The sequence below is a fragment of the Pogoniulus pusillus genome, chromosome 6 (genome assembly GCF_015220805.1).
Source record: "Pogoniulus pusillus isolate bPogPus1 chromosome 6, bPogPus1.pri, whole genome shotgun sequence".
In the NCBI taxonomy this organism is placed as follows: domain Eukaryota; kingdom Metazoa; phylum Chordata; class Aves; order Piciformes; family Lybiidae; genus Pogoniulus; species Pogoniulus pusillus.
This window is the reverse complement of record NC_087269.1, coordinates 25,432,400-25,460,303: the sequence shown is the minus strand read 5'-3', so window position 1 is coordinate 25,460,303 and position 27,904 is coordinate 25,432,400. Positions and strand designations below refer to the sequence as shown.

Below are 27,904 nucleotides of genomic sequence, written 5' to 3'. Positions count from 1 at the left end.
GGGCCAACAAGGCAGATGTCACAATGGGGATCTGCTGTAGACCACCCAACCAGGACAAGGAGGTTGAGCAAGTGTTTTATAGGTGTATGGGGAAGATCTCAGAATTACCAGCCCTTGTTCTTGTGAGGGACTTCAACTTACCTGACAGCTGCTGGAAATACAACACAGCAGGCAGGAATCATAGAATCATAGAATGAACCAGGTTGGAAGAGACCTCCAAGCTCAGCCAGTCCAACCTAGCACCCAGCCCTAGCCAATCAACCAGACCATGGCACTAAGTGCCAGCCTTTGCTTCAACACCTCCAGGGATGGCAACTCCACCACCTCCCTGGGCAGCCCACTCCAGTGCCAATCACTCTCTCTGGCAGGAACTTCCTCCTCACATCCAGCCTAGACCTCCTCTGGCACAACTGCAGACTGTGTCCCCTTCTTCTCTTGCTGCTTGCCTGGCAGAAGAGCCCAATCCCACCTGGCTACAGCCTCCCTGTCGGTAGCTGCAGACAGCAATGAGGTCACCCCTGAGCCTCCTCTTCTGCAGGCCAAACACCCCCAGCTCCCTCAGCCTCTCCTCACAGGGCTGTGCTCCAGGCCCCTCCCCAGCCTTGCTGCTATTCTCTGGACACCTTCCAGCACCTCAGCATCTCTCTTCAATTCAGGAGACCAGAACTGGACACAGCACTCAAGGGGTGGCCTGAGCAGTGCTGAGCACAGGGGCAGAAGAACCTCCCTTGTCCTGCTGCCCACACTGCTCCTGAGCCAGCCCAGGATGCCATTGGGTCTGCTGCCCACCTGGGCACACTGCTGCCTCCTCTTCAGCTCCTCTCTACCAGCACCCCCAGCTCCCTCTCTGCCTGGCTGCTCTCAGCCACTCTGTCCCCAGCCTCCAGTGCTGCTTGGGGTTGTTGTGGCCAATGTGTAAAACCCTGCACTTGGCCTTGTTCAATCTCATCCCATTGGCCTCTGCCCACCCATCCAACCTGGCCAGGTCCCTCTGCAGGGCTCTCCAACAACTCCACACCTGCTCCCAGCTTGCTGTCATCTGCAAACTTACTGATGCTGGACTCAATCCCCTGGTCCAGATCATCAATAAAGATATTGAACAGGACTGTGCCTAGCACTGATCCCTGGGGCACACCACTGGTGACAGCTGCCAGCTGGATGTGGCACCATTCACCACCACTCTCTGGGCCCAGCCCTCCAGCCAGTTCTTGACCCGTATCAGAGTGAATCTGTCCAAGCCAGGAGCTGCCAGCTGTGCCAGGAGCTTGTTAGTGGAAAGGCTGATACTTTTCTCCGAGAAGCATTTCAACCAATGTCGGTTGATCATTGAAGGCCTAGGGATTCTGGTATGAAAGAATCTCTTCTTTTTGTCTGCCTGACACCTTGCATCCCAGAGTGCTTTGTCTGTTTCAGCCTGCTGCCACCCTAAGTCTTCTGAATCAGTGATTTCCCATCTCTAACGCAATCCCACTTCATATTTCGATGGCTGATGCTGTTTGTTTAGATTTGGCTCTTCATAGTTCTGGTGCTGGGAGAAAAAATTAGGGTTCTCTTGGTCTTGCAAATCAGAATTTGTAATGAGGTGGAGATTTTCCCTAGTAACAAGCGATAGGAAGGACTTTTTAGGCAATCAGGGAGTGCCAGGACTGGGGGGAATGGAGCAAAGCTAGAGATGGGGAGAGTCAGGCTGGAGGTGAGGAGGAAGTTGTTGAGCATGAGAGTGGTGAGAGGCTGGAATGGGTTGCCCAGGGAGGTGGTTGAGGCCCCATGGCTGGAGGTGTTTGAGGCCAGGCTGGCTGAGGCTGTGTGCAGCCTGCTCTAGGGTAGGGTGTCCCTGGGCGTGGCAGGGGGGTTGGAACTGGCTGATCCTTGTGGTGCCTTCCAACCCTGACTGATTCTGTGATTCTATGTTTGTAGTGGGTGAGATGTGATCTTCCAAGGCAAAACACTCAATGTAAGTCTCTAAGTTTAGGATTTGGTTCTGTGCCACCTTGTTGTCTGTTTTTAAGTTTACAACATGAATTGCTCTTGTAGGAGGTTCACCAGCCCATTAAGTCATGGGTTTGCAGCTCTAAACTTTCCCATTTTCAATTATTTTAACCTCTGTTTTCTTGTAGCATTTAACTGTTCTCACTGGGCAGTTTTATTTGAGATTACCTTTAATTGGTTTTTGAACTATCCCTGCAGGTGCACTGAAGTTAGCATTGACTATGGAAGTTATCACCAAGGGCTTCCTATCTTGTCTAATGGCTGAAATATGTCAGCATTTTGAAATGTACCCTAAGCACAGGCCAGTTAATTATGAGCATGATAAGCTGCTGGGACTGGGTTGTACAGTGATATGGGTCAAGAACTGGCTAGAGAGCTGGGCCCAGAGAGTGGCAGTGAATGGTGCCACATCCAGCTGGCAGCTGGCACTGGTGGTGTGCCCCAAGGGTGGTGTGCCCCAAGGGTCAGTGCTGGGCACAGTCCTGTTCAATATCTTTATTGATGATCTGGACCAGGAGATTGAGTCCAACATGCAGGTGACAGCAAGCTAGGAGCAGGTGTGGAACTGTTGGAGGGTAGGAGAGCCCTGCAGAGGGACCTGGCCAGGCTGGATGGGTGGGCAGAGGCCAAGGGGATGAGACTGAACAAGGCCAAGTGCAGGGTCCTACAAAGAAAGAAGGAAGGAATCTTTCCAAAATTGAGAGGAAATATTCAGACTTCTGTATATTACTTAGGTTTTCTTCCTAAAACATTTTAAATGACAAGATGTCAAATGTTTAGGAGGAAGTTGTTGTCAGAGAGAGTGATTGGCATTGGAATGGGCTGCCCTGGGAGGTGGTGGAGTCGCTGTGCCTGGAGGTGTTGAAGCCAAGGCTGGCTGGGGCACTTAGTGCCATGGTCTGGCTGATTGGATAGGGCTGGATGCTAGGTTGGGCTGGATGAGCTTGAAGGTCTTTTCCATCCTGCTTGATTCTATGATTCTATGTTTGTAACCTTAGTGGCCTCTTGGTGCACCAGGGGAGATGTTAATTTTGTCCTAGGAACCCCTACATTAATCTCACCCAAAAAGTACACAATCCAATTTATCCTTCCCACCTCCACATTCTATCTGCTGCTTGACACAATTTGAAGGGCTTGGGAAATCTTTTCAAACCCCTAACTATAAATAATAATAATAACTAATAATGATAAACCCATTAAATTCATGATAACAAAAAACCCCATTATCATTGATGAAAAGAAGAATGCAACTCCCACCACCCCACCCTCCCTGTATCCCCCAGCATCACTTCCATCCCTTCCTCAAGCTGCTCATCTGGCTGGAATACTGAAGAGGGTGTTGGAGATCAGGAGCTTTCCCAGGAGTGGAAAGGGATCGTGGGGAATCATCAGGCCCTGAAGAGAAGCTGAAGGAAAATGTAATCTGAGAGAAGTCAGGCTGGTGGCAAACAAGTGTTTCAACTTGCAGCTTTAATGAGGAAGTAGTTGTCATGTTTGCCTCTGCTCTGTAGACAAGGATGAATAACAACTTATTTTGCTGTTTCCCAGCTCCAGCAGTCTGAGCTGGGCATAAATCCTCAATTAACCTGCTGAAATCCTGTTACCCATAGCGAGCAAGAGTGGTGCCTATTAGTGGGAGGTTTCTTTTGAAAAGAATGATAATGGTGTAATTAATATTGTTGACATTTAAGCACTTGTCATTATATTTCACAGTTAATGATCCTTCAAGAGAGATTTTGGTAATTCACAGCTCCCAGAATTGTTTGCAAGCTGCTGAGAGATGGAGGAAGATAATTTGTTACTCTGGAATGCTGTTGGTTTATATTCATAAGGGTTTCTTCTGCATAGCTGGTAATGCAAATTTAAACCTAGCACCGTGGGTAAAGGCTATCACCTTGCAGATCAGACAATCATTGAATTGCTTTGGTTGGAAAAGACCTTTAAGATCACTGAGTCCAACAATCAAGATCACTGAGATCACTGAGTCCAACCATCAATCTAACACCACCATGGCTATTAAACCACATCCCAACGTGCCACGTCCGCAGGTTTCTTCAGCACCTACAGGGATGGGGACTCCACCACCCCTGGGCAAAGAAATTTTCCCTCATCTCTAATTCAAACCTCCCCTGGCACAATTTCACCCCATTTCCTCTCCTTCTGTCACCTTATACTAGGGAGAAGAGACCAACTCCCACCTCACTGTGACATCTTTTTCCCACCTGCCTGAGCAGCCTGTTCCAATGCCTGACCACACCTGCAGGAAAGAATTTTTTATTCAATCTAATAATGATATCTGCAGTATACATGGGGTGTCCTTTCAAGGAGATCAAGAGATGACTGATTTGTATTTCTAGGGTTCCAGGTTTGTTTTGGCATGCAGTATTTTCTACATCAGCCTTGGAAAGACTGAAGTGAGAGGAATTGTGTGGATCAGAGCATAGAGTGGTAGAATCAGTCAGGGTTGGGAGGGACCACAAGGATCATCTAGTTCCAACTCCCCTGCCATGGGCAGGGACACCCTGGAGCAGGTTCTAGAATGAGCAGTAATTAGTGGAGGCTGGTCAGAGGCTTTTCTGAGATGTTGAGGTGCTGGAAGGTGTCCAGAGAAGGACAGCAAGGCTGGGGAGGGGCCTGGAACACAAACCCTATGAGGAGAGACTGGGCGAGCTGGGAGTGTGCAGCCTGCAGAAGAGGAGGCTCAGGGCAGAGCTCATTGCTGTCTACAACTACCTGAAAGGAGGCTGTAGCCAGATGGGGTTTGGCTCTTCTGCCAGGCAACCAGCAACAGAACAAGGGGATGAGGTCTCAAGTTGTGCCAGGGCAGGTCTAGGCTGGATGTAAGGAGGAAGTTGTTGTCAGAGAGAGTGATTGGCATTGGAATGGGCTGCCCAGGGAGGTGGTGGAGTCGCCATGCCTGGAAGCGTTCAAGCAAAGCCTGGATGAGGCACTTAGTGCCATGGTCTGGTTGATTGGACAGGTCTGAGTGCTAGGTTGGACTGGATGAGCTTGGAGGTCTCTTCCAACCTTCTTGATTCTATGATTCTATAATTTTTTCCTAATACTGCATAAATACAGTGAGTTGGGAGAGGTAGAAACATGCTTGAGCTCTTTCTGCACCTCTTGCAGCACTGGCAAGAGGAGGCAGTCAGACAGGGATTGGTTTGTTTCGTTTTTCTTTTTTTTTTTTTTTTGAGTCTGATTTATACTCTTGGAGATGCTCTCAGGTTAAAATTGCATAAAAACATGATGAGTGAGGTCCTATGAGGAGCAGCTGAGGGAGCTGTGGTTCTTTAGTCTGGAGAAGAGGAGGCTGAGAGGGGACCTTATTGCCCTCTACAGCTACCTAAAAGGAGGTTGTAGTGAGGCTGGAGCTGGTCTCTTCTCCCCACTTACTCATGACGGGACAAGAGAGAACAGCCTGCAACCATCAGGGGAGGTTTAGGTTGGCTGCTGGGGGGAAGTTGTTTCCTGAGCGGGAGGTCAGGCACTGGAAAAGGCTGCCCAGGGAGGTGGTGGAGTTGCCATGCCTGGAGGTGTTTGAAAGGAGAGTGGATGTGGTGCTTGAGGCTATGGTCTAGTGATGAAGGCTGCTGGGATGAAGGTTGGACTGGCTGATGCTGGTGGTGCTTTCCAAGCATAGCAATTCATAGTGCTGAGATGTTGTGCTGAGGGGTTTGGGTTAGTCAAGGCCCTGTCAGTGTAAAACTGATGATTGGACTCGAGGAGTTTGAAGGGCTTTGCCAATCTAAGACATTCTCTGATTCTGTGATTCCCTCCCTCTAATTTGGCCTGCATTGAGACCCCACCCCCCCCCCGCCCCCCCCAAGCTGCAGTGCTCCATCCAGTTCTTGTGCCCCCACCACAAGGAGATAGACCTGTTGGAGTGGGTCCAGAGAAGACCAGAAAGATGATAAGAGGACTGGAGTGCCTATGGGGACAGACTGAAAAAGTTGGGGCTGTTGATCCTGGAGAAAAGAAGGCTCCTGGAACACCTTCTAGCATCCTTCCAGTACCTGAAGAGGGTTTACAAGAAAGCTGGGGAGGGCCCTTTTACAAGGGCTTGTAATAACAGCATGAAAGAGAATGGATTGAAGCTGGAAGAGAAGAAGACTGAGACTGGGTAATAGGAAGAAATTCTTTGCAGTGAAGGTGGTAAGGCACTGGCACAGATTGCCCAGAGAGGTTGTGGATGCCCCATCCAAGCAGGAAAACCAGACAGAGAGTAGAGCAGGTTCTTTCTCCACCTGTCAGGTCTTGGCATTAGCATAGAATAGAATAGTATCACAGAATCAGGCAGGTTGGAAGAGACCTCCAAGATCATCCACTCCAGCCTATCACCCAGCCCTGTCCAATCAACCAGACCATGCCACTAAAAGCCCCAGCCAGGCTTGGCTTTATCACCTCCAGGGACGGCGACTCCACCACCTCCCTGGGCAGCCCATTCCAATGCCAATCACTCTCTCTGACAACAACTTCCTCCTTACATCCAGCCTAGACCTGCCCTGGCACAGCTTGAGACTCTGTCCCCTTCTTCTGCATGGTGTAATGGTTTGGGTGTTACTTGTCCCCCTACCCTTATGGAATCACCCAGACTACACTCAGCTGAGCTGGAAGTTAAGGAATGAAGTATTTACAACTTGGCACAATAGACAAGCATTATGTACAACATTTAGAGTTATATACAGATATATACGAGTTAAAGGTCATACAGAAACACAGCAGCCCTTGTCAAGGTCCAGAGAACAGAGATGAACAATATCTCTGTCCAGAGGAGCAAGATCTCTTCTTACAGATTTCTGTGTTGTGAAATTAAGGTGCAAGTGAGACCAGAGATCACCACAAAACTATTTATTGAAAGGTAAAGTTGGACAGAACAGAGAGAGAGAACAACAGAGGAAAAGAGAAGAAGCAGGGAAGGGAAATGATTATATTACCATCAGCCACAGATAGGAGGGGAGAGAGATGTGTGCATGGCCCAGGGATGTTCTTCTGTGGCGTTTGTCAGGAGTTCTTCTGGTGGATGTGCAGCTCTGGTGGTGCTCTGGTGGAGATGCACACCTGGAGGTGCACACTTCAGCAGTCATTGCTCATGTCTTTTTGTACAGGTTTTTAGCTCAGTGTCCAGGTGCAGCTCCCCAGGGAATCTTCCTGTGTATTCTCATGCATTCACAGGGGTCTGGCTGCAGTACCAGGGAGGGCCTCCACCCCCTCCCTGCGCTGCTCACCTGTCCATACTCTAAATACACATAAGCCTTTCCTCTTCGGTCTAGCTGACATGAGATGTGCACACCTTGGGCATTCAAGCCAGCCTGGGGTCCAGGAATTTCCTCAAAGGCACTGTCTGCTGAATTGCATCCCTGAGCTGTCTGCCAAGCACCTCCTCTATGTCTGGGAGGTTAACAAAGGTGTGACAGTTTGGGTGTTACCTGCCCCCCCACACTTAAGAAAATCTCCCAGACTAGACTCATCTGAGCTGGAAATTAGAATGGAGCTTTCTATTTCCAGCCTAGCACAATCTACAAGCAGGTATTTACAATAGATGCAGCTAGAGACAGAAATAGACAAGGTAAAAAGTAATACAGACACACAACAGCCCTCCCAGAAACCAGAGGTCCCAGGAGGGGCTCCCAACCACCCTTCCACCTTCTCCCCACCCCTCTACCTTACCCCAGACTTTGCCTTATGTTCAAGGTGAGTTTGGAGGATCAGTCAGGGGGGGTAGGAAGCAGAGGGTTAGTCACACAGCAGGTTAGGGAGAGAAGGACAAGCAGCCATGGCCAGAGAGAGCTACTCTGTTATCTATGTTTGTGTTCTTGTTCTTATCCATCTCAGCAAGCCTATGAGTGCAGCAGACATCACTGCCGTTTCCTTTTCACAGCGTAGCATCTATTCTAAATATCCCAGCTAGGCTCAAACTAGCACAAAAGGCAATCTTCATCCTTGTTGATTTACAAGGGAGAGACCATATCTTTTGTTGATTAGAGAGAGAGGATGGTAATCTTTATCTTTGTTGGTGAACAAGGGAAACAGATGATCCAGACTCTCACATCCCTCCCAGAAACCAGAGTCCCCAGGAGGGGTTCCCAACCACCCTTCCACCTTCTTTGCACCCCTGTATTGTATCCCAGAGTCTGCCTTATGTGCAAGGTGAGTTTAGAAGATCAGCTAGGACAGTTAGAAAGCAGAAGGATTAGTTACACAGAAAACAGACCAGGGAGGAAAGCACAGGCTCTGACAGAGACCCACACACACACTGTCTTAGCTGTGTTTTTGTTCGTGTCTTTATCCATCTCAGCAAGCCCATGAGTGCAGCAGACATCACTATGGTTTCCTTTTCACAGCCTAGCATCTAATTCCTCTCACTAAAATAGTCCTATTAGGCTCAAACTAGCACATATGTTGTGGGGGAGGAAGTGAGTGGTCATCTTTGGATTAATAGAAGACATTAAGAATGTTGTGGTAGCCCAGAGAGAAATAGTGTCTGTGGTTTGCATTGCTTTGTCAGAGATGAAAACAGACAGAGGAACTGGTTGCTGGAGAGACCTCAAGTGCCACCTTTTCTTACCTCCTCACCAACAGGTTTGAGGAACACTGACTTGAAATGCCAGAGGTGACGTCAGAAAGAAGATCTTGAGCTGAATTTGTAGTGTGCTGCAGCTCATCTTGAGGAGCTTACTCAGCTCTAAGTGTTTCTGGTAAGGCTGATGTGGCCACTTCTGCCCTCAAAGCCTGGATTCATAACTGTGATGTCTCTGTGCAGAAGTCCAAACAGAGGCTGTGATGTTGTAATCTCAAGGCCACCAAACTTGGTCTGAACTGAAACAAGTATGAGACTTGCTGTGGTCCAAGACCACAGTGGGTTCAGTGGCTAAGGGCACATGGCTCAGTGATAATGTCCCACTTTGGGGCCATGAGCTATGCAGGGCTGGAGGACAGAAATGACTCTCATCCCTTCCCAGGAGTAAGAATGAGGATACTGCACACTGACTGGAAGTTTAAAGAGACAGTCTGTTGACAAGATGTGATGGTTTGGATGTTACCTGCCCCCTCATACTTAAGAAAATCACCCAGACTAGACTCAGCCAAGCTGGAAATTAAATAATGAAGCTTTCTATTTCCAGCTTAGCACAATACCCAAGCAGGTATTTACAACAGATACAGCCAGAGACAGAAATAGACAAGGTAAAAAGTGATACAGAAACACAACAGCCCTCCCAGAAACCAGAGTCCCCAGCAGGGGCTCCCAAGCACCCTTCCACCTCCTTTCCACCCCTCTACATTATCCCAGACTTTGCCTTCCTTTCAAGGTGAGTTTGGAGGATCGGCCAGGGAGGTTAAGAAGCAGAAAGGTTAGTTAGGCAGCAAGTTAGATAGAAAAGTGCAGGCAGCCACGGCCAGAGAGAGCAACTCTGTTATCTATGTTTGTGTTCTTGTTCTTATCCATCTCAGCAAGCCTATGAGTGCAGCAGACATCACCACTGTTTCCTTTTCACAGCCTAGCATCTAATTCCTCTCACTATAATATCCCAGCTAGGCTCAAACCAGCACAGAGGGGGATGGACCTGCTCGTCCCAGGATATTGTAATATTGTTATTCTGTTCCATCTTCCAGTATCATAGCTTAAAAGGCAGTGCCTTGCTGATACCTTCCCTTCTCCTTCCTGCCTTCCCCCCCTTCACTTCTCTCCAGGAGCAGCACAGGTGGAGGCACCATCCCTGGGGGTCTTCAAGAAAAGACTTGATGAGGCATTTGGTGCCATGGTCCTGTTGACTGGACAGGGCTGGGTGCTAGGTTGGACTGGATGATCTTGGAGGTCTCTTCCAACCTGCTTGATTCTATGATTCTATGATTCTATAATTCTATAATTCTTGCCTCAGGGTATGTAGAGGAGAAGGCTCCCAGCTGGCAGGGCAGTTTCAGCCTAGCCTCAGGCTGACTGAGGGTGGAAGGGGTGGAGGATTCTAGAAGGCCAGTTTGGGCCTAATGGGTTTTGTGCTTATTCTACCTGATTGCTTTTTGTATATATATACTCTTTTGTGGTAGTTTGAGCCTAGCTGGGATATTTTAGTGAGAGAAATTAGATGCTAGGCTGTGAAAAGGAAACCGTGGTGATGTCTGCTGCACTCATAGGCTTGCTGAGATGGATAAAGACATGAACAAAAACATAGCTAGGACTGTGTGTGTGGGGGTCTCTGTCAGAGCCTGTGCTTTCCTCCCTGGCCTGTTTTCTGTGTAACTAATCCTTCTGCTCCCTAATCCCCCTGGCCAATCCTCCAAGCTCACCTGGCACATAAGGAAAACTCTGGGATAAAGTACAGGGGTGGAAGAGTGGTTGGAAGCCCGTCCTGGGGACTCTGGTTTCTGGGAGGGATGTGAGAGTCTAGATCATCTGTTTCCCTTGTTCACCAATGAAGATAAAGATTACCATCCTCTCTCTCTAATCAACAAAGGTATCACAGGATCACAGGATGTTAGGAGTTGGAAGGGACCCAAGATCATCGAGTCCAGTCCCTGTCTATCACAGAGAACACAGCCAGACAGGCCTTGAAAGCCTCCATATGGTCTCTCCCTTGTAAATCAAAGATGAAGACTGCCTTTTGTACTAGTTTGAGCCTAGCTGGGATGTTTAGAATACATGCTAGGCTGTGAAAAGGAAACGGCAGTGATGTCTGCTGCACTCATAGGCTTGCTGAGATGGATAAGAACAAGAACACAAACATAGATAACAGAGTAGCTCTCTCTGGCCATGGCTGCTTGTCCTTCTCTCCCTAACCTGCTGTTTGTGTAACTAACCCCCCTGGCTGATTCTCCAAACTCACCTTGAATGTAAGGCAAAGTCTGGGGTAAGGTAGAGGGGTGGGGAGAAGGTGGAAGGGTGGTTGGGAGCCCCTCCTGGGGACTCTGGTTTCTGGGAGTGCTGCTGTGTGTCTGTGTTACTTTTTTACCTTGTCTATTTCTGTCTCTAGCTGTATCTGTTGTAAATACCTGCTTGGGTATTGTGCTAAACTGTGAATACAAAGCTTCATTCTTTAATTTGCAGCTCAGCTGAGTCTAGTCTGGCTGATTTCATAAGAGTAGGGGAGGAGGTAACACCCAAACCATCACACCCTGGGATGGGTCTCTGTCCTTAGGGGTTTATTAAGGGAGACCCAAGATCCCTCAAAGTACCAGAGATAAACTGTGGAACAGATAACCCCCAAGGAACTGAACAAAGGGTTGCACTGAGAGGACCTGTTGATAGACCCTCAAACAGGTCTCCTCTCCTCCTTTGAGTGCTCATCTGGTCACGCAGATGATGCACCTGCATGCAGTGCTTGTGGATGCATAGTTTTCTCATCCTTACTTATAACCAGTGGGTGATTATCACAAGGTCTTGCCCTCCATGGAGTGTCATGTATTAAAAAAGACAGAAGCAGTGCCTGCAGCTCCCTCTCCCCAATCCTGCCACCTTTAGTGCTGCTGGAGGACACTTCCCCTGCCGCCAGTGTGTGAGATGCAATGGCAACATTCTCCTGCCTTTGGATCTTTTCAGTTACTCCTGAAATGCCTTTTTGCTGCTTCCCTCTTCTTGTGTGGATTTGTGGCTTTTTTTTGTTCTCAGTGTCTATGGTGTCCATCTCCTCGTGGCCACACCATCACACCAGCTGTTCCTGCTGCCTCTAGGCCAACCACATTTCATCTAGGAGCAACACCTGTGAGGCTGTGAGGAGACTTCTGCCTGTAAACAGATCCATTGCTCTTCTACACAATGATCTCAAGCAGCACTACAGGCTGGGGACAGAGTGGCTGAGAGCAGCCAGGCAGAGAGGGAGCTGGGGGTGCTGGGAGAGAGGAGCTGAAGATGAGGCAGCAGTGTGCCCAGGTGGGCAGCAGTGCCAATGGCATCCTGGGCTGGCTCAGGAGCAGTGTGGCCAGCAGGACAAGGGAGGTTCTTCTGCCCCTGTGCTCAGCACTGCTCAGGCCACACCTTGAGTGCTGTGTCCAGTTCTGGGCTCCTGAATTGAAGAGAGATGTTGGGGTGCTGGAAGGTGTCCAGAGAAGGGCAGCAAGGCTGGGGAGGGTCCTGGAGCACAGCCCTGTGAGGAGAGGCTGAGGGAGCTGGGGGTGTGCAGCCTGCAGAAGAGGAGGCTCAGGGCAAACCTCATTGCTGTCTACAACTACCTGAAGGGAGGCTGTAGCCAGGTGGGGTTGGTCTCTTCTGCCAGGCAGCCAGCAACCGAAGAAGGGGACACAGTCTCAAGCTGTGCCAGGGCAGGTCTAGGCTGGATGTGAGGAGGAAGTTGTTGTCAGAGAGTGATTGGCATTGGAATGGGCTGCCCAGGGAGGTGGTGGAGTGGCCATGCCTGGAGGTGTTGAAGCCAAGGCTGGCTGGGGCACTTAGTGCCATGGTCTGGTTGATTGGGCAGGGCTGGATGCTAGGTTGGACTGGATGACCTTGGAGGTCTCTTCCAACCTGGCTGATTCTATGATTCTATGATTCTAAGTCCCTGTCTCCCTTGAATTGAGGAGCCCAAAGGTCTAGGTTTGTCTCACCAGGGCAGAGCAACTGGGGAGAAGAACCTCCCTGAACCTACAGAGCACACTTTTCTTGATGCACCCCATGACACTATTTGTCCTCTTGGCCACAAGGGCACACTGCTGGCCCATGGAGAATTTGCTGCTGTCCACTAAGACTCCAAGGTCTTCCTCTGTGGAGCTGCTCTCCAGTAAGGCAACACCTAACCTGTCCTGGTAACTGTTGTTATTCCTCCCCAGAGGAAATAAAATTGATGGTAACCTAAGCAAGTTGTCTGTACATTGAAAGATGCCAATAGAAGGAGCTGTCATCCACACACTGTTGCTTATGAAGTTGTAGCCATTACTACTGAACACATTGTGGTAGGGCATGGAAAGCACAGAGACATTTTTTTTTTCTTATTAATTTATTTTTTCTTTATCAATTTACATTTTAATTAGCTTTTAATTGATTTCTAGGAAGAGAAAATGGTTTAGTTACAAAGCCTTCCAGTGAATATCTTCACTGGAATTAAACATTCAGGGACACTTCCTGACAATTGTTCCCATAACAGAACATGAAAATTTCTTCTGATCTTCCCAGATGTCTGAGCCTTCATTTAAAAAGTCTAAGAACTGAAAGAAACTTGCTCACAGAATGACCTTTGTGGAATTTACATAATGGTATTCATCAAGCCATGATTTAATTGAGAAGAGGGAAAATAGCAGGTCAGCATTCAGAGTGTGGTGAGGGCTCTAGGGAAAACATCAATGTTTTCCCATTTCTTTAAGGGCATTTAGGTAAAAGCAAGAATTCTTTGCCTGGCATCAAAAATTGAGCCCTGGTTGAGTATGAGAACAAAGATATCAACTCCTCAATAGCTAAGTACTTGTGTTCTGTGGCAATCATCTGCCTCACCTGAGTGTAGAGTAATAAGAGGTTCAAGAAAAGGTTCAACAAGACCAATTGCAAGGTCCTGCAGCTGGGCCAAGGCAATACCTAGCACAAATCCAGGCTGGGCAGTCCCTGTCTGGAGAGCAGCCCTGAGGAGAGGGACTTGGGTGTGCTGCTGGACAAGAAGCTCAACAGGAGCCATCAGTGTGCACTTGCAGCCCAGAAAGCCAAGCAGAGCCTGGGCTGCATCAGAAGTGTGGCCAGCAGGGCCAGGGAGTTGATTCTCCCCCTCAGCTGCACTCTATTGAGACCCCACCTGGAGCAATGCACCCAGTTCTGGAGCCCCTGGGACAAGAGGGCTGTGGAGATGCTGGAGTGTGTCCAGAGCATGGCCAGGAGGATGCTAAGAGGGCTGCAGCAGCTCTGCTGTGAGGACAGACTGAAAGAGTTGGGGCTGCTGAGTCTGGAGAAGAGGAGACTCTCAGGTGACCTTCTTGTGACCTTTCAGGATCTGAAGGGGGACTCCAAGAAATCTGGGGAGGGACTTTTTAGGTCATCAGATAGTGCCAGGACTGGGGGGAATGGAGAAGAGCTGGAGGTGGGGAGATTGAGCATGGAGGTGAGGAGGAAGTTGTTGACCATGAGAGTGGTGAGAGGCTGGAATGAGCTGCCCTGGGAGGTGGTGGAGTTGTCATCTCTCGAGGGGTTTATAAAGAGGCTGGATGAGGCACTTAGTGCCATGTTTTAGTTAATTAGAGGGGTTAGGTGATAGATTGGAGTCAATGATCCTAGAAGGCTTTTCCAACCTGGTTAATTCTGTGATTCTGTGATTTCTGGGTTCTGTTTTGGCACAATAGCAGAGGAAGGCAAGATGATGTCAACAACAAATGCTGAACCTGGTGCACTGGAACAGGCTGCCCAGGGAGTTGGTGGAGTTGCCATGCCTGGAGGTGTTTCAAAGGAGAATGGATGTGGTGCTTGAGGCTGTGGTCTAGTGATGAAGGCTGCTGGGATGAAGGTTGGACTGGCTGATGCTGGTGGTGCTTACCAAGCATAGTGATTGATAGTGATGAGATGTTGTTCTGAGGGGTTTGGGTTAGTCAAGGACTTGTCAGTGTGAAACTAATGATTGGACTGGAGGAGCTTGAAGGGCTTTGCCAATCTAAGACATTCTGTGATTCCTTGATACTGTAATTCTGTGATTGTGTGATTCTGTGAACAGCACTGGTCCCCTGTGGGATACTACCCTCACTGACTTTCCCTAAAGCATTGCCCTGGGGCTCGAAATCTGCATTCAAACACAGTGGTTCTTCCCTTTCCTGCAGGCTACAGACCCAGACGCTGGTGTCAATGGTCAGGTTCACTACAGCTTGGTAAACTTCAACAACCTTTTCCGCATCACAGCCAACGGCAGCATTTATACAGCAGTGAAGCTGAACAGAGAAGTGAGGGACTATTACGAGCTGATTGTTAAAGCCACAGACGGGGCTGTGGACCCCCGGCACTCCACTCTGACGTTAGCCATCAAGGTGCTGGACATCGATGACAACAGCCCTGTTTTCACCAACGCCTCCTACACCGTCTGCGTGCCAGAGAATCTGCCGCCCGGCACTGTCTTCCTGCAGATCGAGGTAAGAGGGCATCGTGGAGTGGTGCAGATGTTTTGGTGTGCAGTGCTAAGCAGGTAACTTGTTGGTGAGACTGGAGAGGAGGAGGTGGTGACACTCAGCAGGCTGAAAAATGCACGGCCTTTAGACAGGTACCTAAAAATACCTACAAGCTGAGAGTAATTTGGAAACAGGAACCATCTAAACAAGCAGCTTCACATCTACACAAGCAAGTCACCACTAAACAAGCAACATCACATCTACACAAGCAAGTCACCACTAAACAAGCAACATCACATCTACACAAGAAAGTCACCACTAAACAAGCAACATCACATCTACACAAGCAAGTCACCACTAAACAAGCAACATCACATCTACACAAGCAAGTCACCACTAAACAAGCAGCATCACATCTACACAAGCAAGTCACTACTAAACAAGCAACACCACATCTGCACAAGCAAGTCACCACTAAACAAGCAACATCACATCTACACAAGCAAGTCACCACTAAACAAGCAGCATCACACCTACACAAGCAAGTCACCACTAAACAAGCAGCATCACATCTACACAAGCAAGTCACTATTAAACAAGCAACACCACATCTGCACAAGCAAGTCACCACTAAACAAACAGCATCACATCTGCACAAGCAAGTCATCACTAAACAAGCAGCATCACATCTGCACAAGCAAGTCACTACTAAACAAGCAACACCACATCTGCACAAGCAAGTCATCACTAAACAAGCAACATCACATCTACACAAGCAGTCATCACTAAACAAGCAGCATCAAATCTGCACAAGCAAGTCACTACTAAACAAGCAACATCACATCTGCACAATCAAGTCACTACTAAACAAGCAACACCACATCTGCACAAGCAAATCATCACTAAACAAGCAACATCACATCTGCACAATCAAGTCACCACTAAACAAGCAACATCACATCTACACAAGCAAGTCACTACTAAACAAGCAACACCACATCTGCACAAGCAAGTCACCACTAAACAAGCAACATCACATCTACACAAGCAAGTCACCACTAAACAAGCAACATCACATCTACACAAGCAAGTCACCACTAAACAAGCAGCATCACATCTGCACAAGCAAGTCATCACTAAACAAGCAGCATCACATCTGCACAAGCAAGTCACCACTAAACAAGCAACATCACATCTACACAAGCAAGTCACCACTAAACAAGCAACATCACATCTACACAAGCAAGTCACTACTAAACAAGCAACACCACATCTGCACAAGCAAGTCACCACTAAACAAGCAACACCACATCTGCACAAGCAAGTCACCACTAAACAAGCAACATCACATCTACACAAGCAAGTCACCACTAAACAAGCAACATCACATCTGCACAAGCAAGTCACCACTAAACAAGCAACATCACATCTACACAAGCAAGTCACTACTAAACAAGCAACACCACATCTGCACAAGCAAGTCACCACTAAACAAGCAACATCACATCTACACAAGCAAGTCACCACTAAACAAGCAACATCACATCTACACAAGCAAGTCACCACTAAACAAGCAGCATCACATCTGCACAAGCAAGTCATCACTAAGCAAGCAGCATCACATCTGCACAAGCAGTCATCACTAAACAGGCAACATCACATCTGCACAAGCAAGTCATCACTAAACAAGCAACACCACATCTGCACAAGCAAGTCACCACTAAACAAGCAACATCACATCTACACAAGCAAGTCACCACTAAACAAGCAGCATCACATCTGCACAAGCAAGTCACTACTAAACAAGGAACATCACATCTGCACAAGCAACATCACATCTGCACAAGCAACATCACATCTGCACAAGCAAGTAATCACTAAACAAGCAGCATCACATCTGCACAAGCAAGTCACCACTAAACAAGCAGCATCACACCTGCACAAGCAAGTCACTACTAAACAAGCAGCATCACATCTGCACAAGCAAGTCACTACTAAACAAGCAACACCACATCTGCACAATCAAGTCACTACTAAACAAGCAGCATCACATCTAAACAAGCAAGTCACTACTAAACAAGCAACACCACATCTGCACAAGCAAGTCATCACTAAAAAGCAACATCACATCTGCACAAGCAAGTCACCACTAAACAAGCAACATCACATCTACACAAGCAAGTCACCACTAAACAAGCAACATCACATCTGCACAAGCAAGTCATCACTAAACAAGCAGCATCACATGTGCACAAGCAAGTCACCACTAAACAGGCAACATCACATCTACAGAATCAAGTCATCACTAAACAAGCAACACCACATCTGCACAATCAAGTCATCACTAAACAAGCAACATCACATCTGCACAAGCAAGTCACTACTAAACAAGCAACATCACATCTGCACAAGCAAGTCACTACTAAACAAGCAGCATCACATCTACACAAGCAATCATCACTAAACAAGCAGCATCACGTCTGCACAAGCAACATCACATCTGCACAAGCAAGTAATCACTAAACAAGCAGCATCACATCTGCACAAACAACATCACATCTGCACAAGCAAGTCATCACTAAACAAGGAACATCACATCTGCACAAGCAACATCACATCTGCACAAGCAACATCACATCTGCACAATCAAGTCATCACTAAACAAGCAACATCACATCTGCACAAGCAAGTCACTACTAAACAAGCAACATCACATCTGCACAAGCAAGTCACTACTAAACAAGCAGCATCACATCTGCACAAGAAAGTCACCACTAAACAAGCAGCATCACATCTGCACAGGCAAGTCACCACTAAACAAGTAACATCACATCTGCACAAGAAACATCACATCTACACAAGCAAGTCATCACTAAACAAGCAGCATCACATCTACACAAGCAAGTCACCACTAAACAAGCAGCATCACATCTGCACAAGCAAGTCACTACTAAACAAGGAACATCACATCTGCACAAGCAACATCACATCTGCACAAGCAACATCACATCTGCACAAGCAAGTAATCACTAAACAAGCAGCATCACATCTGCACAAGCAAGTCATCACTAAACAAGCAACACCACATCTGCACAAGCAAGTCACCACTAAACAAGCAACATCACATCTACACAAGCAAGTCACCACTAAACAAGCAGCATCACATCTGCACAAGCAAGTCACTACTAAACAAGGAACATCACATCTGCACAAGCAACATCACATCTGCACAAGCAACATCACATCTGCACAAGCAAGTAATCACTAAACAAGCAGCATCACATCTGCACAAGCAAGTCACCACTAAACAAGCAGCATCACACCTGCACAAGCAAGTCACTACTAAACAAGCAGCATCACATCTGCACAAGCAAGTCACTACTAAACAAGCAACACCACATCTGCACAATCAAGTCACTACTAAACAAGCAGCATCACATCTAAACAAGCAAGTCACTACTAAACAAGCAACACCACATCTGCACAAGCAAGTCATCACTAAAAAGCAACATCACATCTGCACAAGCAAGTCACCACTAAACAAGCAACATCACATCTACACAAGCAAGTCACCACTAAACAAGCAACATCACATCTGCACAAGCAAGTCATCACTAAACAAGCAGCATCACATCTGCACAAGCAAGTCACCACTAAACAGGCAACATCACATCTACAGAATCAAGTCATCACTAAACAAGCAACACCACATCTGCACAATCAAGTCATCACTAAACAAGCAACATCACATCTGCACAAGCAAGTCACTACTAAACAAGCAACATCACATCTGCACAAGCAAGTCACTACTAAACAAGCAGCATCACATCTACACAAGCAATCATCACTAAACAAGCAGCATCACGTCTGCACAAGCAACATCACATCTGCACAAGCAAGTAATCACTAAACAAGCAGCATCACATCTGCACAAACAACATCACATCTGCACAAGCAAGTCATCACTAAACAAGGAACATCACATCTGCACAAGCAACATCACATCTGCACAAGCAACATCACATCTGCACAATCAAGTCATCACTAAACAAGCAACATCACATCTGCACAAGCAAGTCACTACTAAACAAGCAACATCACATCTGCACAAGCAAGTCACTACTAAACAAGCAGCATCACATCTGCACAAGAAAGTCACCACTAAACAAGCAGCATCACATCTGCACAGGCAAGTCACCACTAAACAAGTAACATCACATCTGCACAAGAAACATCACATCTACACAAGCAAGTCATCACTAAACAAGCAGCATCACATCTACACAAGCAACATCACATCTCCACAAGCAAGTCATCACTAAACAAGGAACATCACATCTGCACAAGCAACATCACATCTCCACAAGCAACATCACATCTCCACAAGCAAGTCATCACTAAACAGCAGCATCACATCTGCACAAGCTAGTCACCACTAAACAAGCAACAAGGCCTACCCTGCTGTCATGGCCTCTTGGAATATTCTGTAACAGGTAGTGTGTTTGAAAGCTCAGCATGGCACTTTGGGACATGATTTGGTGGCCGTGGTGCTGGTAGTTCAGTAGCTAGGCTTGGCCATAGAGGTGTTTTCCAACTGAAACAATTCTGTGATTCTATGTTCCTTCTACCTGTTTCCATTAGTAGCAAGAGAGCTACTCAACTCATTTAGACATTGAAGTCAAACTGAGATGTATAACCTCACAATATAGTTACTGGAGAGAAATAGTTGGCATCCGGAAACAATTTCTCCAATACCAAATCATCATCTAAGGGAGAACCTGGACCTGCTGTCTTCCATATGGAAAAAAATACTTAGACAAGTAAGACCTAATTGCTTAAGACTAACCTAAAGACAGTTGAGCTTTCCTTCCCACAAGCAGCCTAGATATAGTAATAAAATAGTTTCAGTTGTAAAAGACCTCTAAGATGGAGTTCAACCATCAACCTAAAACCACCATGGCTGTTAAACCATGCCCCAAAGTGCCACATCCTCCTGAAAAGCATCTTTTCTGAGCATTTCAGCAGGATTTGCTTTCTCTTACTGCAGATAAATCTAATATCAAAGAAGTGCTAAAGCAATCACATAATACTCCTTATCCCAAAGGAAATCAGTATTGTCTCATGTTGGTATGAAGTAAACCCACTCCTGCTGCCTTATGGGGTGAGGTCAAACACTTGTTTGTGATGATTTGGGTGTTACCTGCCCCTCCACACTTAAGAAAATCACCCAGACTAGACTCAGCTGAGCTGGAAATTAGAATGAATCTTTCTATTTCCAGCTTAGCACAAGATCCAAGCAGGGATTTACAATAGATACAGCTAGAGACAGACATAGGCAAGTTAAAAGTGATACAGAAATGCAACAGCCCTCCCAGAAACCAGAGTCCCCAGACGGGGCGCCCAACCACCCTTCCACCCCTCTACCTTACCCCAAACTTTGCCTTACATTCAAAGTGAGTGTGGAGGATTGGCCAAGGGGGTTAGGAAGCAGAAGGATTAGTTAGGCAGCAAGTTAGAGAGAAAAGTGCAGGCAACCAGAGCCAGAGAGAGAGCAACTCTGTTTTCTACGTTTTTGCTCGTGTTCTTATGCATCTCAGCAAGCCTATGAGTGCAGCAGACATCACCAATGTTTCCTTTTCACAGCCCAGCATATAATTCTTCTCACCAAAATATCCCAGCTAGGGTCAAACTAGCAGACTGTTAAGCCCAGCACCCTCTCCATGGCAGCATTTGATAGCAGGTGCCCAGGGAGGACAACCTGATGAGGCTGAGTTTTCAGTGACATCCAGCAGCTGTGGATGTTACAAGCCTTAGGTCTTCCTTGTCTTTGTGCAGTACTACAAAGCAAAACCAACGCTCTTCTTACAACAGAACAAACACTCGAGTTGTTTGCAGTAGGTTATGTCCTTGACATCCAGCAGGGCTTTGGTGTGAGCCTTTGATTTCCAAAGATTTTCTTTTCTCCCGTGGCACGCTGTAGGCAAAGGATGTTGATCTTGGTTCTGATGTTAACTACCGAATCCGGACGCAGGAAGCGCTGCAGTATTTTGCCCTGGACAAGTATACAGGAGAGTTATCTCTTGTCAAGTCCTTGGATTATGAATCATTCCACGACACAGAAGCAACCTTCACCTTTCTGGTGGAAGCCTTTGACAGCAAAGGCACTATGCCTCCTGGACTCGCTACCGTCACAGTCAGGGTAAAGGTAAGAAGAGTAACTGTCAGTTGATGTCATCCTCTCCTGTTTGCTACTAAACACTTTGTCAACCCATGCTGATGTCCCAGTGAAACACCACAACCTGCTCACAGTAGTCTTGCTTTTTCCCTGTGGTTTTCATAGAATTGTAGAATTGTTTGTGTTGGAAAAGACCTCCAAGCTCACTGAGTCCAGCTGACAGCCTAAGATTGCCATGATCATTTAACCACGTCCCCAAGTGCCATGGCCACACATTTCTTGAACATCTCCAGGGATGGTGACTCCACCACCTCCCTGGGCAGCCTGTCTCAATGTCTGACCACTCTTTCAAGAAAATCTTTTCCTAATCTCCAACCTAAACCCCCCCTGGCACAATTTCAGGCCATTTCCTCTTGTTCTGTCACCTGATACTAGGGAGAAGAGACCAGCCCCTACCTGGCTCCAAGCTCCTCACCAATGCCAGTATAGGGGCATGATCACTTCCCTGTTTCTGCTGGTCACACTATTGCTTGTCCAGCCCGGGGTGCTGGTGGCCTTCTTGGCTTGGTTGTCAAACAGCTGAAGATGAGCCAGCAGTGTGCTTTGGTGGCCAAGGCAGCCGCCAGCATCCTGGCCTGGATAAGCAATAGTGTGGCCAGCAGAATCAGGGAAGCTATCATGCCCCTATACTGGGCATTGATGAGGAGCCAGGTAGGGGTTGGTCTCTTGACTACCCCGACACTTTACAAGATCTGTGATTCCTTTCCTGTGTGCAGCTTGTTAGTGAAGTCTTGGGTCACAGATTTATGAAGGACAGGAATACCTGATGCATTTACCAACCTGTAGTCCTCTCAGCCCTCTGAAAGGCTGGCACAAGTGGACCTGAAACAAGGAACTGTTTGCAGATAAGGCATCGGGTCATGGTTCAAGCTCTCAAACCAGAATTTTATGAAGCACTGGGGTGTGATGAGTTCTACTGCTTGAAAATACAGAGCTGCAAAGGAGCAGACTCATTTAATGCCAGGAATCACACAGAATCACAGAATGTCAGGGGATGGAAGGGACCTTGAAAGCTCATCCAGTCCAACGCCCTCTGGCATAGCAGAGTCACCCAGAGCAGATCACACAGGAACACATCCAGGTAGGTTTTGAATATCTCCAGAGAGGGAGACTCCACAATCCCCCTGGGCTGCCTGTTCCAGGGTTCTGTTACCCTCATAGGGTAAAAATTCCTCCTTATGTTTAAATGAAACTTCCTATGCCTCGGCTTCCACCCATTGCCACTTGTCCTGTCACTGGGCATCACCCAGCAGAGCCTGGCTCCAGCCTCCTGGCACTCACCCTGCACATATTTACAAACACTGATGAGGTCACCTCTCAGTCTCCTCTTCTCTCAGCAGCACGGCCCCAGCTCCTTCAGGCTTCCCTCCTAACAGAGCTGTTCCATTCCCTCCAGCATCTTTGTGGCTCTGTACTGGACTCTCTCAAGCAGCTCTATGACCCTCTTGAACTGGAGGGCCCAGAACTGGACACAGCACTACAGATGTGGCCTCACCAGGGCAGAGCAGAGGAGCAGGAGAACCTCTCTCAACCTACTAACCACAGCCTTTCTAATCCGCCCCAGAATGGCATTGGCCCTCCTGGCCATAAAGCACATTGCTGGCTCATGCTCAATCTTCCATCAACTAGGACTCCCAAATCCTTTTGCCCTTTGCTTCCTTCCAACAGGTCAGTCCCCAGCCTATACTGATCCCTGAGGTTGTTTGTTCCCAGGTGCCAGTCTCTACCCTTGTCTGTGCTGAATTTCATTCAGCTTCTCCCTGCCCAACCCTCCAGCCTGTCCAAGTCTTGCAGAATGGCAGCACAGCTTTCTGGTGTGGCAGCCACTCCACCCAGTTTGGTGTCATCAGGGAATGGTTCTTATGCAGGGAGTTAACAGCATGACCTCTGGGTTCCAGCTATCTCACCAGTAATATGGGAACTTGGTAGCCATCCCCAAATGAAAAGCACTTGTAGCTGAAATGTTAACACTTGCACATCCTGATTTGGTAGAAGAGCTCATGTCCAAGAGGAGAAAATCTTTCAGATGGATCACAAGTTACCCATGGCACAGCAATGTGCCCTTGTGGCCAAGAAGGCCAATGCAATCCTGGGGTGTATTGGGAAGAGTGTGTCCAGCAGATCAAGAGAGGTTCTCCTGCCCCTCTACTCTGCCCTGCTGAGACCTCATCTTGAATACTGCCTTCAGTTTTGGGCTCCCCAGTTGAAGAGGGACAGGGATCTGCTGGAGAGGCTCCAGTGGAGAGCTAAGAGGATGATGAGGGGGATGGAGGGCACTGCCTGATGAGGAGAGGCTGAGGGACCTGGGGCTGCTTGGTCTGGAGAAGAGAAGACTCAGAGGGGATTTGATAAATATTTATATGTATCTGAGGGCTGAGGGTCAGGAGTGGGGACAGGCTCTGCTCACTGCTCCCTGAGATAGGACAAGGAGCAATTGGTGTAAGCTGCAGCAAAAGAGGTTCAGCCTCAACACGAGAGGGAACTTCTTTACCGTAAGGTTCAGAGTGCACTGGCACAGGCTGCCCAGAGAGGTTGTGGAGTCTCCTCTGGAGCCTTTCAAGGCCTGTCTGGATGTGTTCCTCTGTGACCTGAGCTAGATTGTGTGGTCCTTCTGTGGCAGGGGAGTTGGACTTGATGAGATCCCTTCCAACCCCTAACATGCTATGAGCCTGTGAGCCTTGGCGTCCCTTCTGGCCTGGCATTCTGTGAGTTTTAGTTAAAGAATTGCAAGTTGTGGGAGAGAAGAGAGTTTGATTACTCTTATTTCAGCTAAGAAGCTGAAATTGTGGCAGAAACAAAAGTCCAGCTCCAAAATGTGAGCTTCATATCTGCCAGCTTTGGTTTGAATGTGAGTCTGAAGAAAGCATTTTCTTAACTCTGATTCAGTCTGGGATTCAGCTCAGTGATTATCTGCAGATGCTGTGAATTGCCACATGATTCTGAGTAATGCTGTTTGTCAGCCTTCTTTTGAAGAACAGGAAATGTCTCCCCTTATCAGCTTTGATGACAACATAAGGCTTCCACAATACCTCTCTGTCCCTGCAAAATTTCTCATTCTGAGGTGCTGGTCACCTGTTTCCTAATTCTCTGCTCTCCAGCAGCAGCTTCCAAATCAACAAAAGAAAAACACAACTTTGGACATCACTCTTTGAACCTTTTCTGTTACTCTTTTTCAGTAGGGAATTGCTCAAAACTGCTCTTTTCTTCATAAAATCAAACAGGTTGGAGTAGACCTCCAAACTCATCCAGTCCAACCTAGCACCCAGGCCTATCCAGTCAACTAGACCATGGCACTAAGAGCCTCATCCTGGCTTTGCTTCCCCTTCTACTCTGCTCCACTGAGGCTGTACCTGGAGTCCTGGGTCCAGTTCTGGGATAGACAGGGACCTATTGGAAAGAGTCCCACAGAGGCTACCAATAAACTCTCCCAGAACAGTGTAGTTTTGAGAGAGTGGAGTATTTGGGTGGTTCTGATGGAGTCACCATCCCTGCAGGTGTTTCCAGAAATGTGTGATTCTATGATTCTATGAACAGTTATGTCCATTTAAAGCACACTGAAAACACAGAATCAGCAGTACCTTAAATAACATATTTTAACATGGAAGCAAAATTATTTGGTGATCCATCTTCAAGTAACAGTTATGTCCATTTGAAGCATACTGAAAACACAGAATCAGCAGTACCTTAAACAAATAACATACTTTAACATTATTAAAGACTGGATGAGGCACTTAGTGCCATGGTCCAGTTGACTGGATAGGGCTGAGGGATAGGTTGGACTGGATGATCTTGGAGGTCTCTTCCAACCTGGTTGATTCTATGATTCTATGCCTTAATGGCTGTGGTAGTCTTAGGTTGATGCTTGGACTTGATGACCTTAGAAGTTCCAACTGAAACAATTCTGTGATGGAGTGTTTTAAATATTTTTGTTTTCAAACTGGGTCCAGAGAAAAGCTGTAACCTGCATGGTGGGACTGACCCAACTATGTGACTGACTTTGTGTTGTCCTTGTTAGTCACAGGGTACAGGAACAATGTATTTCAGCCAGCTGGCCTTAGTATGACAGCAGCTTCAGCACTGACAAAGGGGCTGAGGTGGGAATAGGGAACCTAAGCAGGATCGAAAAATAAGTTTCTTGTCTTCCTGGAAACACTTCCCACACCTGAACAACAGGACAAGAAGAGCACCATGATGTTTGTCATAGAATGACAGACAGCTTTTGCTGGAAGGCACTGTGAAAGGACATCTAGTCCAAGCCCTGGCAGTCAGGAGGGGCAACCGCAACTAGAGCAGGTTGCTGAGACCTCCAAACAACCTGTCCTGGAGTGATTCCAGGGATAGGGATTTTCTGGAAGGTGTCCAGAGAAGGGCAGCAAGGCTGGGGAGGGGCCTGGAGCACAGCCCTGTGAGGAGAGGCTGAGGGAGCTGGGAGTGTGCAGCCTGCAGAAGAGGAGGCTCAGGGCAGAGCTCATTGCTGTCTGCAGCTCCCTGAGGGAAGGCTGTAGCCAGGTAGGGTTGGGCTCTGCTGCCAGGCAAGCAGCAAGAAAAGAAGGGGACACAGCCTCAAGTTTTGCCAGGGCAGGTCTAGGCTGGATGTTAGGAGGAAGTTCTTGTCAGGAATTTCTGACAGGGCTGGGTGCTAGGTTGGACTGGATGAGCTTGGAGGTCTCTCCCAACCTGCTGGATTCTATGATTCACCTCCACCCTTTAGCATTGATCATATCCTCTCTCAGACTGCTCTTCACCAGGTTAACCAGCCCCAGGTCTTTCAGCCTTTCCTCCCCAGACATGCCCTGGTCCCTTATCTTTGGATGCTCTGTGGAACCAGTAGTTCCCTGTCTCTCCTGTACTGGCAGGCCCAAGACTGGATGCAGTGCTGCAGATGTGGTCTCACCAGGGCAGGGTGGAGGGGGGAAGAGAACTCCCTGGACCTGCTGGGCATGTTGTTAATGTTGTTCTCCTGTGGGCTTTAGGTTGGTTTTCTTTTCAGTTTTCCAAGTTGAGTATGCAATGTGCTGAACCTTTTAGCTCTGGCTGATGATTTCCAGTGAAAAAGCAACAGGAATAAGAAAAACTACATCTAGAGGTTTCCAGTAGTGCCAAATTCCTGCTGTGCCTTAATGCCAGGGGACTGTTAGAAAGATGATACACTGAATCTCCAGATTTAATAGAACTGAACATCAGTACACCTGTTGCTGTCACCAGACACCATGGCTCTGAAGGCTTCCTGTGGTCCTCTAAGCTCAGGTTGGAAGCAAAGAGCACAGTATTGGTTGTAGTGATGCTGTAGCAGCACAGAGCTCCCAACTGTTGACATAAGACAGCTCCCTTTGTTTCTCTGACAACCTAACACTTGAATCAGGAGGAGAAACAGAATCAATTTGCTTTCCTTTGGGAAGGTTTGGAGCAGCTGCATGGATGAATCACCCTCACAAATCAAATGCAGACAACAGGAAGGCAAAGAAAATCAAGGTGTGCTGGAGAAATTATGCAGGGACCCAGTGTTTGAGACAAAGAGTGTTTAGGATAAAACGTTACAGCAGGACACTCTCCTCTCACAGAATGATAGGTTGGAAGGCACCTCTGACCCCCCCCTGCCAGCTCACAGTCACCTGAAGCATAGAATCATAGAATCATAGAATCAAGCAGGTTGGAAGAGACCTCCAAGCTCATCCAGCACAACCTAGCACCCAGCCCTGCCCAATCAACCAGACCATGGCACTAAGTGCCCCAGCCAGGCTTGGCTTCAACACCTCCAGGCACGGCCACTCCACCACCTCGCTGGGCAGCCCATTCCAATGCCAATCACTCTCTCTGGCAGGAACTTCCTAACAACATCCAGCCTAGACCTCCCCTGGCACAGCTTGAGACTGTGTCCCCTTCTTCTGTTGCTGGGTGTCTGGCAGAAGAGACCAACCCCACCTGGCTACAGCCTCCCTTCAGGTAGTTGTACACAGCAATGAAAACAGATCACGTAGGAACATCTCCAGGCAGACCTTGAAAGTCTCCAGAGACAGAGCCTACCACCTTAAACATTTCCAGGCATGGGGCCTCAACCACCTCTCTGGGCAGTCTGGTCCAGTGCTCTGCCACCCTGAAAGTATGGAAACTCCTTCTTATGTTTAGATGAAACCTCCTATGATCAAGTTGATGCCCATTAGAAGTGTGACCAGCAGGTTGAGGGAGGTGATTCTTCCCATCTACTCCACTCTGCATCCAGTTCCGGAGTCTCTATGCCGAGAGGGATGTGGAGACCTTATTGCTGTCTACAACTACCTGAAGGGTGGTTGTGGCCAGGAAGAGGTTGCTCTCTTCTCTCAGGTGGCCAGCTCCAGAACAAGAGGACACAGCCTCAGGCTGTGCCAGGGGAAATTTCGGCTCGAGGTGAGGAGAAAGTTCTTCACTGAGAGAGTCATTGGGCACTGGAATGGGCTGCCTGGGGAGGTGGTGGAGTCGTCGTCCCAGGGGCAGTTCAAGGCAAGGTTGGATGTGGCACTTGGTGCCATGGTCTAGCCTTGGGCACTGTGGTAAAGGGTTGGACTTGATGATCTGTGAGGTCTCTTCCAACCTTGGTGATACTGTGATACTGTGATACTGTGAGATGCTGGAGTGTATCCAGAGCAGGGCCAGGAGGATGCTCAGAGGGCTGGAGCAGCTTTGCTCTGAGGACAGACTGAAAGA

At 47.8% G+C, this 27,904-nt stretch overlaps 1 protein-coding gene across 11 annotated transcripts in view; it reads left to right on the top strand.

Annotated features, from left to right (window-relative positions):
• PCDH15 (protocadherin related 15) overlaps positions 1 to 27,904 on the top strand; it is a 1,224,756-nt gene that overhangs the window by 1,059,684 nt on the left and 137,168 nt on the right. For all 11 annotated transcript variants that reach the window (XM_064145003.1, XM_064145009.1, XM_064145013.1 and 8 more), the window contains 2 exons: positions 14,707 to 15,012; positions 20,969 to 21,193. In XM_064145003.1, coding sequence (XP_064001073.1) covers positions 14,707 to 15,012; positions 20,969 to 21,193 — 531 coding nt within the window. The remainder of the gene's footprint in view (positions 1 to 14,706; positions 15,013 to 20,968; positions 21,194 to 27,904) is intronic.